Source organism: Pristiophorus japonicus, chromosome 23 (assembly GCF_044704955.1).
Source record: "Pristiophorus japonicus isolate sPriJap1 chromosome 23, sPriJap1.hap1, whole genome shotgun sequence".
Classification (NCBI taxonomy): domain Eukaryota; kingdom Metazoa; phylum Chordata; class Chondrichthyes; family Pristiophoridae; genus Pristiophorus; species Pristiophorus japonicus.
Genome location: NC_091999.1, coordinates 1992420 through 2007419, shown reverse-complemented (window position 1 = coordinate 2007419; position 15000 = coordinate 1992420). Strand labels below are relative to the sequence as shown.

The 15000-nt window shown below is 57.5% G+C and overlaps 2 protein-coding genes across 2 annotated transcripts in view; one reads left to right on the top strand and one right to left on the bottom strand.

The window, feature by feature from the left end:
• Positions 1-5422, bottom strand: part of LOC139235683 (FH1/FH2 domain-containing protein 3) — a 194817-nt gene extending 189395 nt beyond the window's left edge. Inside the window, exons 1-2 of the mRNA XM_070866723.1 lie at positions 4550-5422; positions 1941-2096 (exon numbers count right to left, since the gene is read on the bottom strand). Of these exons, the coding sequence (XP_070722824.1) occupies positions 1941-2096; positions 4550-5422 (1029 nt within the window). The remainder of the gene's footprint in view (positions 1-1940; positions 2097-4549) is intronic.
• A 2721-nt stretch (positions 5423-8143) lies between these two features.
• LOC139235682 (salivary glue protein Sgs-3-like) overlaps positions 8144-15000 on the top strand; it is a 22040-nt gene continuing 15183 nt past the window's right edge. Inside the window, exons 1-2 of the mRNA XM_070866722.1 lie at positions 8144-8185; positions 8776-9460. Coding sequence (XP_070722823.1) covers positions 8144-8185; positions 8776-9460 — 727 coding nt within the window. The remainder of the gene's footprint in view (positions 8186-8775; positions 9461-15000) is intronic.

The window sequence follows — 15000 nt, the reverse complement described above, 5'->3', positions numbered from 1 at the left end:
AGACACACACTGATACACACACACTGACACACACACACACAATGAAACACACACACACTGATACACACACACACTGACACACACACAAACACACACACGCACGCACACTGACACACACACACACACACTGAGACACACACACACACAGACTGATACACACACACTGACACACACACACACACTGACACACACACACACACTGATACATACACACACACTGACACACACACACACTGACACACATGCACACACTGACACACACCGATACACACACACACTAACACACACACACTGACACACACACACACACACACACACTGATACACACACACACTGACACACACACAAACACACACACGCACACACACTGACACACACACTGACACACACACACTGACACACACTGACACACACACACTGATATACACACACACACTGACACACACTAACACACACACATTGACACACACACACACACTGACACACATACTGACACACACACACACACACTGATACACACACACACACTGACACACACACACTGATACACACACACACTGATACACACACACACACTGACACACACACGCTGATACACACACACACACACTGACACACACACACTGACACACACACGCTGATACACACACACACTGTCACACACGCACATACTGGCACACTGACACACACACACTGACACACACATACTGACACACATGCACACACTGACACACACACTCACTGACACACACACTGATACACACACACACTGATACACATGCACACACTAACACACACACACTGACACACACACACACTGACACACATGCACACACTGATACACACACACACTGACACACACACACTGACACACACACACACTGACACACACACACACACACAGATACACACACACACACTGACACACACACGCTGATACACACACACACACTGACACACACGGACATACTGACACACTGACACACACACACTGACACACACACACTGACACACACACACACACTGACACACACACACACACACTGATACACACACACGCTGATACACACACACGCTGACACACACACACAGATATACACACACACACTGACACACACACATTGACACACACACACACACTGATACATACACACACACTGATACACACACACGCACACACACACACGCACTCACACTCACACACACACACACACACACACAGATATACACACACACACTGACACACACACACACACTGACATACACACACTGACACACACACACACTCACACACAGATACACTGATATACACACACACACTTTGACACACATACACACACTGATACACACACACTGATACACACACACACGCACACACTCACTGACACACACACACTGACACACACACACACTGACACACACACACACTGACACACATGCACACACAGACACTGATACACACTGACACACACGCACACGCACACTGACACACATGCACACACAGACACTGATACACACTGACACACACGCACACACACACTGACACACACTGACACACAAACACTGACACACATGCACACACTGACACACACTGATACACACACACTGACATACACACACACTGACACACACACACACACACACACTGACACACACACGCTGATACACACACACACACACACACACTGACACACACACATGCACACACAGACACTGATACACACTGACACACACGCACTGACACACATGCACACACAGATACACACTGACACACACACTGACACACACACGCTGATACACACACACACACACACACACTGACACACACACGCTGATACACACACCCACACACACACACACACCTATATATATAGACACATAACTCTCGACGCACATATCTGCATGCGATTACTCGAGGGTGTACCCATGCCAAGTCTCACCTCGATAGCCTCCTTCTCCAGGACGCACTGGTCGAAGCTGAGGAGGGCGACACGGACAATGTGTGGGGCCGGTAGGGCAGTCAGGCCGATGTTGATGACGTTACTCCTCTTCATGTCCAACACGGACAGCTCCTGCTTCCTCCCCGTATTGCGCTTCTAAACCACAGGACAAGGCGGGCTCAGTGACATCGCTCAAGGTCAGTCAGGCACACTGCGTCCCATCGGGGTGGAGGTCGCGAGGTCAGACGCTGACCTTTCACCTTCGGGGGACCTGGGGTCAACTCCACTCCCAGACAGAGGGGCATAAGTGGCTCCTCCCTCTCTCGGGGCTGGAATGGGTGGGGTCATGGGGTCAGATGCTGACCTTTTACCCTCGGGGCACCTGGGGGGGTCAACTCCAGTCCCATACAGAGGGATAAATGGCTCCTCTCTCTCTGTCTCTAAGTAGGGAATTGGTGGGGTCATGGGCTCAGACGCTGACCTTTCACCCTCTGTGACCTGAAGGGCAGTTAAGAGTCAACCACATCGCTGTGGGGTCTGGAGTCACCTATCGGCCCAGGCCGGGTAAGGACGGCAGATTTCCTTCCCTAAAGGAACATTAGTGAGCCAGATGGGTTTTTACAACAATCCGATAAGAACGTGAAGGAATAGGAGCAGGAGTCGGCCATTCGGCCCCTCGAGCCTGCTCCGCCATTCAATAAGATCACGGCTGATCCGATCATGGACTCAGCTCCACTTCCCCGCCCGCTCCCCGTAGCCCTTCACTCCCTTATCGTTCAAAAATCTGTCTATCTCCACCTTAAATATATTCACTCTGGGGCAGAGAATTCCACGAGAGAATTGCAGAGAATTGCTGGAGTGGAACATTAAGCCCGGCATGGACTGGTTGGGCCGAATGGTCTGTTTCCGTGCCGTATATCTGATGTAATCCGATGTAATCCGATTGGCTCTTTGACCAGCTCGAGCCTCTCGCCTCGGAGTCAATGAAACAGAAGTTATTAACTTGTATTAACATCGCGCCTTTCACTACCTCAAGACATCCCAAATGTTTTACAGCCTGTTTTTTGACGTGTGCTCACTGTTGTAATGTGGGAAACACAGACGCCAATTTGCGCACAGCAAGCTCCCACAAACAGCAACGTGATCAATGGCCAGATAATCTTTTTTAGTCATGTTGCTTGAGGGATAAATATTGGCCCCAGGACACCGGGGAGAGCAGACAGGGGCGTCTGCTTAACGTCTCATCCGAAAGACGGCACCTCCGACAGTGCGGCACTCTCTCGGTACTGCCCCTCCGACAGTGCGACACTCTCTCGGTACTGCCCCTCCGACAGTGCGGTGCTCCCTCAGTACTGCCCCTCCGACAGTGCGGCGCTCCCTCAGTACTGCCCCTCCGACAGTGCGGTGCTCCCTCAGTACTGCCCCTCCGACAGTGCGGCGCTCCCTCAGTACTGCCCCTCCGACAGTGCGGCGCTCCCTCAGTACTGCCCCTCCGACAGTGCGGCACTCCCTCAGTACGGCCCCTCCGACAGTGCGCCGCTCCCTCAGTACCGCCCCTCCGACAGTGCGGCGCTCCCTCAGTACTGACCCTCCGACAGTGCGGCGCTCCCTCAGTACTGCCCCTCCGACAGTGCGGCGCTCCCTCAGTACTGACCCTCCGACAGTGCGGCGCTCCCTCAGTACCGCCCCTCCGACAGTGCGGCGCTCCCTCAGCACTGCCCCTCCGACAGTGCGGCGCTCCCTCAGTACTGCCCCTCCGACAGTGCGGCGCTCCCTCAGTACTGTCCCTCCGACAGTGCGGCTCTCCCTCAGTATTGCCCCTCCGACAGTGCGGCACTCCCTCAGCACCGCCCCTCCGACAGTGCGGCGCTCCCTCAGTACTGCCCCTCCGACAGTGCGGCACTCCCTCAGCACCGCCCCTCCGACAGTGCGGCGCTCCCTCAGTACCGCCCCTCCAACAGTGCGGCGCTCCCTCAGTACCGCCCCTCCAACAGTGCGGCGCTCCCTCAGTACTGCCCCTCCGACAGTGCGGCGCTCCCTCAGTACCGCCCCTCCAACAGTGCGGCGCTCCCTCAGTACCGCCCCTCCGACAGTGCGGCGCTCCCTCAGTACTGCCCCTCCGACAGTGCGGCGCTCCCTCAGTACTGCCCCTCCGACAGTGCGGCGCTCCCTCAGTACTGCCCCTCCGACAGTGCGGCGCTCCCTCAGTACAGCCCCTCCGACAGTGCGGCGCTCCCTCAGTACCGCCCCTCCGACAGTGCGGCGCTCCCTCAGTACCGCCCCTCCGACAGTGCGGCACTCCCTCAGTACCGCCCCTCCGACAGTGCGGCACTCCCTCAGTACTGCCCCTCCGACAGTGCGGCACTCCCTCAGTACCGCCCCTCCGACAGTGCGGCACTCCCTCAGTACTGCCCCTCCGACAGTGCGGCACTCCCTCAGTACCGCCCCTCCGACAGTGCGGCGCTCCCTCAGCACTGGGAGCGTCGGGCTGGATTCACGTGCTCGAGTCGCTGGAGTGGGACTTGAACCCACGACCTCCTGACTCAGAGGCGAGGGGTGCTGCCCACTGAGCCGAGAACATCGCGGGGAGGTTTTTTTTGGGGCCCTACCTGGAGGAGCTGGGAGTCGCTGGTCTTGCACTCGAAGAGCTCCTGGAGCTTGTTGGTGTCGAGCTGGACGGGCTCCAGGGTGGCCCAGAGGGTCTGGGGCCCAAAGCGGCTGTACTTGGGCAGGAGGGGAAGCTCGCCGAGTCCAGTCCAGAACAACCTGAGGGTCTTCTTCTTGGGGCTCAATGGCCCCAGGCCGGCGGGGAATGGTTTCCCGGAGGGAGGAGGAGGAGGAGGAGGGGGAGGGGGAGGGGGTAGGTGGCCGGCCGCGAGGGGAGGACAGGGGAGCAGGGGTGGGCTCGGCCCCGCTCCCCGGCTCCCCTCCCCCTCCTCCTCCCCCTCCTCCTCCTCCCACAGGTCCGAGAAGTCCAGGGCCTGCAGCCGGAGCTCCTTGACGTTGCGGAGAAGGGCTTCCCACATCTGGTCCAGGTCCTTCCTCAAGCCGGGGGTCGGAGGTCGGGGGTCGCCGCTGGGCCTGGGCCCCTCGGGGCCGGCGTCGCGGCCGGGCGTCGGCCTCTCGGTCTTCATCCCGGCGGGCGGGGGGGGCGCGCTCAGGGCGGGCGGAAACGTTGCAAGCTCGCCGATACCCGGGGGCCAGCCTCGCGGAGGGTTCTTCCCGGGGAGGAGGGAAGAGCCGGCAGCCCCGGGAGCTCTCGCTGGTGCCGAGGTCTCGCTGAAGCCTGTGGGTTGACGTCTCTCCTGACTCAGCTCCTCTCCCCGCCCCACAACCACCCACTGATGGAATCTCTCGCGGCCCCTCCCCAAGCCCACCGACGCCGTGCTCTGTGCAGCAACACTCGCTGCTGGCCCCCCTCCAAAGGGCTGTCCAGCTCCCTTCTTGTGGTTTTGGCAGCCTCCCCTGCCCAGACTGGGCATGGCTTCCTGACTGCGATAAGCAAAGGCCCCGAGTCTGCGACACGCAGCTCCACTGCCCGAGAGCTCCCGGCTCTCTCTCTCTCTCCCTCTCTCTCTCACTCTCTCCCCTTCCCTTTCTCACACCGCTTGTTTCTGCACAGTCCTCCCTGGTGTGCCTCAATCCCTTTAGGATGGTCCTCCATTGAGGGAGGAGAAGGGAGGGGGGGGGGGGTAAGATGGAGAGAAGGAGTGTGGGGAGGAGAGAGAGGGGGAAATGGAGTGAGGGGAAGAGAGAGAGAGAGAGAGGGATGGAGAGAGGGGATCAGAAAGAAGGAGAGAAAAGAGGACGGAGAGTAGGTAAGAGAGAGGAGAGAGAGGGAAGGAGAGATAGGCGGTGGAGAGAAAGAGAGAGGGAAGGAGAGAGAGGGGGCTGGAGAGAAGGAGAGAGGGAAGGAGAGAGAGGGGGATGGAGAGAAGGAGAGCGGGGAAGAGAGAGAGAGAGAGGGGGGATGGAGAGAAGGAGAGCGGGGAAGAGAGATAGAGAGAGGGGGATGGATAGAGGGGAAGAGAGAGATGATGGAAAGAGAGGTGATGGAGAGAAGAAGAGCGGGGGAAGATAGAGAGAGAGAGAGAGGGATGGAGCGAGGGGATCAGAAAGAGGGAGAGAGAGGAGGACGGCAAGTAGATGAGAGAGGAGAGAGAGGGAAGGAAAGAGAGAGGGGTATGGAGAGAGGGGAAGTGGAATTGAAGGAGAGATAGGCAATGGAGAGAAGGAGAGAGGGAAGGAGAGAGAGGGGGCTGGAGAGAAGGAGAGCAGGGAAGAGAGAGAGAGGGGGATGGAGAGAAGGAGAGCGGGGAAGAGAGAAAGAGAGAGGGGATGGAGAGAAGGAGAGCGGGGAAGAGAGAGAGAGGGATGGATAGAGGGGAAGAGAGAGATGATGGAAAGAGGTGATGGAGAGAAGGAGAGCGCGGTAGAGAGAGTGAGGGACGGAGAGAGGGGAAGAGGGATTGAAGGAGAGATAGATGGTGGAGAGAGGGAAGGAGACAGAGAGGGGGACAGAGAGTGGTGAAGAGGGATTGAAGGAGAGATAGATGGTGGAGAGAGGGAAGGAGAGAGAGAGGGGCACGGAGAGAAGCAGAGAGGGGAAGGAGAGAGAGAGGGGGATGGAGAGTGGGGAAGAGAGGTGATGGAGAGAAAGAGAGCGGGGAAGAGAGAGGGGGTGGTGAGAATCAGAGCGTGGAAGAGAGAAAGAGGGGCTGAATGAGTGAGAGACAATGATGGAGAGAGGAGAGGGGGAGAGTGAGTGAGGTGGTGGGAGGTGATAGAGAGAAAGAGGGCAGAGATTGAGTGAGATGGAGACTGGGAGAGAGAGTGAGGCGGAGTGAGAGGAGGATGGGGAGAAAGGAAGGTGAGTAAGGGGGAGCGAGGTGATGGCGGGAGGGAAGAGATCGAGGAGGAGTGAGAGGGTGGAGAGAAGGAGGGAGAGATTGAGTGAGGGGGAAAGAAGGGGGCGGAGAGAAGGATTTTTGGAAGATATCGAGGGAAATGTAGAGGGAGAGTGAGTGAGATGGAGTGAGAGGGGGATGGAGAGAGGGAAAGAGTGAGGGAGGAGGAGAGGTGGAGACTGAGGGGAATGGAGAGCGGGAGCATGAGAGGCAATGAGAAGGGATGGAGCGACAGAGAGGGGATGCATGAGATGGAGAGAGAGGGATGGAGAGACGGACGGGGGAAGAGTGAGGTGGAGAGAGAACGGGATGGAGAGTAGGAGAGGGCGAGGAGTGATGGGGATGGTGGGGAGAGGGCGAGATTGAGTGAGGGCGAGAGAGGGAATGGAGTGAAGGAGAGGGGGGCGAGAGAGTGAGAAGCCATTGAAGCGAATGTAATCTGGAGGGGTTGGAGTTGGGGCATTTCGGGAGGAGAACAAGGGCAGGGTATCGCAATTTTAAGCCTCTCACTGTCACTCCATCTCTGAATTTCTCACACCTCCGTGGCGGAGTCAGCTGTGTCTCAGTGGGCAGCACCCTCGCCTTGGAGTCAGAAAGTCGTGGGTTCAAGTCCCACTCCAGGGACTCGAGCACGTAAATCTCAGCTGACACTCCCAGTGCAGTGCTGAGGGAGTGCCGCACAGTCGGAGGTGCCATCTTTCGGATGAGACGTTAAACCGAGGGCCCCGTCTGCCCTCTCAGGTGGATGTAAAAGATCCCACGGCCACTATTTGGAAGAAGAGCAGAAGGAGTTATCCCCGGTGTCCTGGGGCCAATATTTATCCCTCAATCAACATAACAAAAACAGATTATCTGGGTCATTATCACATTGCTGTTTGTGGGAGAGACTACACTTCAAAAAAAAAGTACTTCATTGGCTGTGAAGCGATTTGTGACATCCAGTGGTTGTGAAGGGCGCTATATAAATGCAATTCTATGGGGTTTTTTCTCTTTCAATCACTACCTTGCTCGATAACTCTCAGATATTTCCAACCCTTCCCTGGTCTCAATGTGCTTTCTCTCACATGTCTCCATTCTTCTCCATTTTTCTGACTCTCTCTTTCTCCATTTCCCCCCTCTCCTTTAGTCTCTCGCTCTCCCATTCTCCTTCTCCCACCCTTCTTTCTCTCCGTTTCTATCTTCCTCATTTTTCTCCCGATCTGGTTTTCTGATATCTTTTATCTTTCGCCTCATTGCTCGAAGGTCCTTTTTCATATTCCTCACCCCCGCTGCACCAGTTCATGTTTCATTCTGACGATGGAGAGACTATCAAGGGCCACCAAATGCTCGCACATTAAGGTGGGTTCAAAGCAGCGTCTTAAAGGTAGAGAGGCAGCGAGGAATTACAGAACGCAGGGTGAAGACGGCAAAAGGCACGGCAATGGTGGAGCGAAGGGACTGGTGAATCTAGTTCCACCACAAAACACCCAGCACATCAACCCAACTCAACTCCAGCACAGCTACACCCAACCCAGCTCAACCAAACCCAGCTCAACCCAACTCAACTCCAGCACAGCTACACCCCACCCGGCTCAACCAAACCCAGCTCAACCCAACTCAACCCCAGCACAGCTCAACAGCACCTGGCTCAACCAAACCCAGCTCAACCCAGCTCAACCCAGCTCAACCCAACCCAGCTCAACCGAACCCAGCTCAACCCAGCTCAACCCAACTCAAACCAACTCAACTCAACCCAACTCAACTCAACCCAACTCAACTCCAGCACAGCTCAACAGCACCCGGCTCAATCAAACCCAGCTCAACCCAACTCAACTCCAGCACAGCTACACCCCACCCGGCTCAACCCAACCCAGCTCAACCCAACTCAACTCAACCCAACCTAGCTCAACCCAACCCAGCTCAACCCAACCCAGCTCAACCCAACCCAGCTCAACCCAACCCAACCCAACCCAACCCAGCTCAACCCAACCCAGCTCAACCCAACCCAACTCCAGCACAGCTACACCCAACCCAACTCAGCTCCAGCACAGCTACACCCAACCCAGCTCAACCAAACCCAGCTCAACCCAACTCAACTCCAGCACAGCTACACCCCACCCAGGACAGCTCAACCCAACCCAGCTCAAACCCAACTCAACTCAACCCAACTCAACTCCAGGATAGCTACACCCAACCCAGTACAGCTCAACCCAACCCAGCACAGCCCAGCTCAACCCAACTCAACTCCAGCACAGCTCAACAGCACCCGGCTCAATCAAACCCAGCTCAACCCAACTCAACTCCAGCACAGCTACACCCAACCCAGGACAGCTCAACCCAACCCAGCTCAACCCAACTCAACTCCAGCACAGCTCAACAGCACCCGGCTCAACCAAACCCAGCTCAATCCAGCTCAACCCAGCTCAACCCAAACCAGCTCAACCCAGCTCAACCCAGCTCAACCCAACTCAACTCCAGCACAGCTCAACAGCACCCGGCTCAACCAAACCCAGCTCAACCCAGCTCAACCAAACCCAGCTCAACCCAACTCAACCCCAGCACAGCTCAACCCCACCCGGCTCAACCAAACCCAGCTCAACCCAACTCAACCCCAGCACAGCTCAACAGCACCCGGCTCAATCAAACCCAGCTCAACCCAACCCAGCTCAACCCAATCCAGCTCAACCCAACCCAGCTCAACCCAACCCAGCTCAACCCAATCCAGCTCAACCCAACCCAGCTCAACCCAACCCAGCTCAACCCAACCCAGCTCAACCCAACCCAGCTCAACTCAACCCAGCTCAACCCAACCCAGCTCAACCCAACCCAGCTCAACTCAACCCAACTCAACCCAACCCAGCTGAACCCAACCCAGCTCAACCGAACTCAACCCCAGCACAGCTCAACAGTACCCGGCTCAATCAAACCCAGCTCAACCCAACCCAGCTCAACCCAACCCAGCTCAACCCAACCCAGCTCAACCCAACCCAGCTCAACCCAACCCAGCTCAACCCAACCCAGCTCAACCCAACCCAGCTCAACCCAACCCGGCTCAACCCAACCCAGCTCAACCCAACCCAGCTCAACCCAACCCAGCTCAACGCAACCCAGCTCAACCCAACCCAGCTCAACCCAACCCAGCTCAACTCAACCCAACTCAAACCAACCCAGCTCAACCCAACCCAGCTCAACCCAACTCAACCCCAGCACAGCTCAACCCAACCCAACTCAACCCAACCCAGCTCAACCCAACCCGGCTCAACCCAACCCGGCTCAACCCAACCCAGCTCAACCCAACCCAGCTCAACCCAACCCAGCTCAACCCAACCCAGCTCAACCCAACCCGGCTCAACCCAACCCAGCTCAACCCAACACGGCTCAACCCAACCCAGCTCAACCCAACCCAGCTCAACCCAGCCCAGCTCAACCCAACCCGGCTCAACCCAACCCAGCTCAACCCAACCCAGCTCAACCCAACCCAGCTCAACCCAACCCAGCTCAACCCAACCCGGCTCAACCCAACCCAGCTCAACCCAACCCAGCTCAACCCAACCCAGCTCAACGCAACCCAGCTCAACCCAACCCAGCTCAACCCAACCCAGCTCAACTCAACCCAACTCAACCCAACCCAGCTCAACCCAACCCAGCTCAACCCAACTCAACCCCAGCACAGCTCAACCCAACCTGGCTCAACCCAACCCAGCTCAACCTAACCCAGCTCAACCCAACCCAGCTCAACCCAACCCAGCTCAACCCAATGCAGCTCAACCCAACCCAACCCAACCCAGCTCAACCCAACCCAGCTCAACCCAACCCAACTCAACCCAACCCAGCTCAACCCAACCCGGCTCAACCCAACCCGGCTCAACCCAACCCAGCTCAACCCAACCCAGCTCAACCCAACCCAGCTCAACCCAACCCAGCTCAACCCAACCCAGCTCAACCCAACCCGGCTCAACCCAACCCAGCTCAACCCAACACGGCTCAACCCAACCCAGCTCAACCCAACCCAGCTCAACTCAACCCAACTCAACCCAACCCAGCACAACCCAACCCAGCTCAACCCAACCCGGCTCAACCCAACCCAGCTCAACCCAACCCAGCTCAACCCAACCCAGCTCAACCCAGCTCAACCCAACCCAACCCAACCCAACACAGCTCAACCCAACCCAACCCAACCCGGCTCAACCCAACCCAGCTCAACCCAACCCAGCTCAACTCAACCCAACTCAACCCAACCCAGCTCAACCCAACCCAGCTCAACCCAACCCGGCTCAACCCAACCCAGCTCAACCCAACCCAGCTCAACCCAACCCAACCCAACCCAGCTCAACCCAACCCAGCTCAACCCAGCCCAGCTCAACCCAGCCCAGCTCAACCCAGCTCAACCCAACCCAGCTCAACCCAACCCAGCTCAACCCAGCTCAACCCAACCCAACCCAGCTCAACCCAACCCAGCTCCACCCAACCCAGCTCAACCCAACCCAGCTCAACCCAACCCAGCTCAACCCAACCCAGCTCAACCCAGCTCAACCCAACCCAACCCAACCCAGCTCAACCCAACCCAGCTCAACCCAGCTCAACCCAACCCAGCTCAACCCAACCCAGCTCAACCCAACTCAACCCAACCCAGCTCAACCCAACCCAGCTCAACCCAACTCAACCCAACCCAACCCAACCCAACCCAGCTCAACTCAACCCAGCTCAACCCAGCTCAACCCAACCCAGCTCAACCCAGCTCAACCCAACCCAACTCAACCCAACCCAGCTCAACCCAACCCAGCTCAACCCAGCTCAACCCAACCCAACCCAACCCAACCCAGCTCAACCCAACCCAACTCAACCCAACCCAGCTCAACTCAACCCAGCTCAACCCAACCCAGCTCAACCCAACCCAGCTCAACCCAACCCAACTCAACCCAACCCAGCTCAACCCAACCCAGCTCAACCCAGCTCAACCCAACCCAGCTCAACCCAACCCAACCCAACCCAACCCAACCCAGCTCAACCCAACCCAGCTCAACCCAGCTCAACCCAACCCAGCTCAACACAATCCCGCTCAACCCAACCCAGCTCAACCCAACCCAGCTCCACCCAACCCAGCTCAACCCAACCCAGCTCAACCCAACCCAGCTCAACCCAACCCAGCTCAACCCAACCCAGCTCAACCCAACCCAGCTCAACCCAACCCAGCTCAACCCAACCCAGCTCAACCCAACCCAGCTCAACCCAACCCAGCTCAACCCAACCCAGCTCAACCCAACCCAGCTCAACCCAACCCAGCTCAACCCAGCTCAACCCAACCCAACTCAACCCAACCCAACCCAACCCAACCCAGCTCAACCCAACCCAACTCAACCCAACCCAGCTCAACTCAACCCAGCTCAACCCAACCCAGCTCAACCCAACCCAGCTCAACCCAACCCAACTCAACCCAACCCAGCTCAACCCAACCCAGCTCAACCCAGCTCAACCCAACCCAGCTCAACCCAACCCAGCTCAACCCAACCCAGCTCAACCCAACCCAGCTCAACCCAGCACAGCTCAACCCAACCCAGCTCAACCCAACCCAACTCAACCCAACCCAGCTCAACCCAAACCAGCTCAACCCAACCCAGCTCAACCCAACCCAGCTCAACCCAACCCAGCTCAACCCAACCCAGCACAACCCAACCCAACCCAGCTCAACCCAACCTAGCTCAACCCAACCCAGCTCAACCCAACCCAGCTCAACCCAATCCCGCTCAACCCAACCCAGCTCAACCCAACCCAGCTCAACCCAACCCAGCTCAACCCAACCCAGCTCAACCCAACCCAGCTCAACCCAACCCAGCTCAACCCAACCCAGCTCAACCCAACCCAGCTCAACCCAACCCAGCTCAACCCAACCCAGCTCAACCCAACCCAGCTCAACCCAACCCAGCTCAACCCAACCCAGCTCAACCCAGCTCAACCCAACCCAACTCAACCCAACCCAACTCAACCCAACCCAGCTCAACCCAACCCAGCTCAACCCAACCCAGCTCAACCCAACCCAGCTCAACCCAACCCAGCTCAACCCAACCCAGCTCAACCCAACCCAGCTCAACCCAACCCAACTCAACCCAACCCAGCTCAACCCAACCCAGCTCAACCCAACCCAGCTCAACCCAACCCAGCTCAACCCAACCCAGCTCAACCCAACTCAACCCAACCCAACTCAACCCAACCCAACTCAACCCAACCCAGCTCAACCCAACCCAGCTCAACCCAACCCAGCTCAACCCAACCCAGCTCAACCCAACCCAGCTCAACCCAACCCAGCTCAACCCAACCCAACTCAACCCAACCCAGCTCAACCCAACCCAGCTCAACCCAACCCAGCTCAACCCAACCCAGCTCAACCCAACCCAGCTCAACCCAACTCAACCCAACCCAACTCAACCCAACCCAACTCAACCCAACCCAGCTCAACCCAACCCAGCTCAACCCAACCCAGCTCAACCCAACCCAGCTCAACCCAACCCAGCTCATCCCAACCCAGCTCAACCCAACCCAGCTCAACCCAACCCAGCTCAACCCAACCCAGCTCAACCCAACCCAGCTCAACCCAACCCAGCTCAACCCAGCTTAACCCAACCCAGCTCAACCCAACCCAGCTCAACCCAACCCAGCTCAACCCAACCCAGCTCAACCCAGCTCAACCCAACCCAGCTCAACCCAACCCAGCTCAACCCAACCCAGCTCAACCCAACCCAGCTCAACCCAACCCAACTCAACCCAACCCAGCTCAACCCAACTCAACCCAACCCAACTCAACCCAACCCAGCTCAACCCAACCCAGCTCAACCCAACTCAACCCAACCCAACTCAACCCAACCCAGCTCAACCCAACCCAGCTCAACCCAACCCAGCTCAAACCAACCCAGCTCAACCCAACTCAACCCAACCCAGCTCAACCCAACCCAACTCAACCCAACCCAGCTCAACCCAACCCAGCTCAACCCAACTCAACCCAACCCAACTCAACCCAACCCAACTCAACCCAACCCAGCTCAACCCAACCCAACTCAACCCAACCCAGCTCAACCCAACCCAGCTCAACCCAACTCAACCCAACCCAACTCAACCCAACCCAGCTCAACCCAACCCAACTCAACCCAACCCAGCTCAACCCAACCCAGCTCAACCCAACCCAGCTCAACCCAACCCAGCTCAACCCAACCCAGCTCAACCCAACCCAGCTCAACCCAACCCAGCTCAACCCAGCTCAACCCAACCCAACTCAACCCAACCCAGCTCAACCCAACCCAGCTCAACCCAACCCAGCTCAACCCAGCTCAACCCAACCCAGCTCCACGCAACCCAGCTCAACCCAACCCAGCTCAACCCAACCCAGCTCAACCCAACCCAGCTCAACCCAGCTCAACCAACCCAACCCACCCCAACCCAGCTCAACCCAACCCAGCTCAACCCAGCTCAACCCAACCCAGCTCAAACCAACCCAGCTCAACCCAACTCAACCCAACCCAACCCAACCCAACCCAGCTCAACCCAACCCAGCTCAACCCAGCTCAACCCAACCCAGCTCAACCCAACCCAGCTCAACCCAACTCAACCCAACCCAACCCAACCCAACCCAGCTCAACCCAACCCAGCTCAACCCAGCTCAACCCAACCCAGCTCAACCCAGCTCAACCCAACCCAACTCAACCCAACCCAGCTCAACCCAACCCAGCTCAACCCAGCTCAACCCAACCCAACCCAACCCAACCCAGCTCAACCCAACCCAACTCAACCCAACCCAGCTCAACTCAACCCAGCTCAACCCAACCCAGCTCAACCCAACCCAGCTCAACCCAGCTCAACTCAACCCAACCCAGCTCAACCCAACCCAGCTCAACCCAACCCAGCTCAACCCAACCCAGCTCAACCCAGCTCAACCCAACCCAGCTCCACGCAACCCAGCTCAACCCAACCCAGCTCAACCCAACCCAGCTCAACCCAACCCAGCTCAACCCAGCTCAACCAACCCAACCCACCCCAACCCAGCTCAACCCAACCCAGCTCAACCCAGCTCAACCCAACCCAGCTCAACCCAACCCAGCTCAACCCAACTCAACCCAACCCAACCCAACCCAACCCAGCTCAACCCAACCCAGCTCAACCCAGCTCAACCCAACCCAGCTCAACCC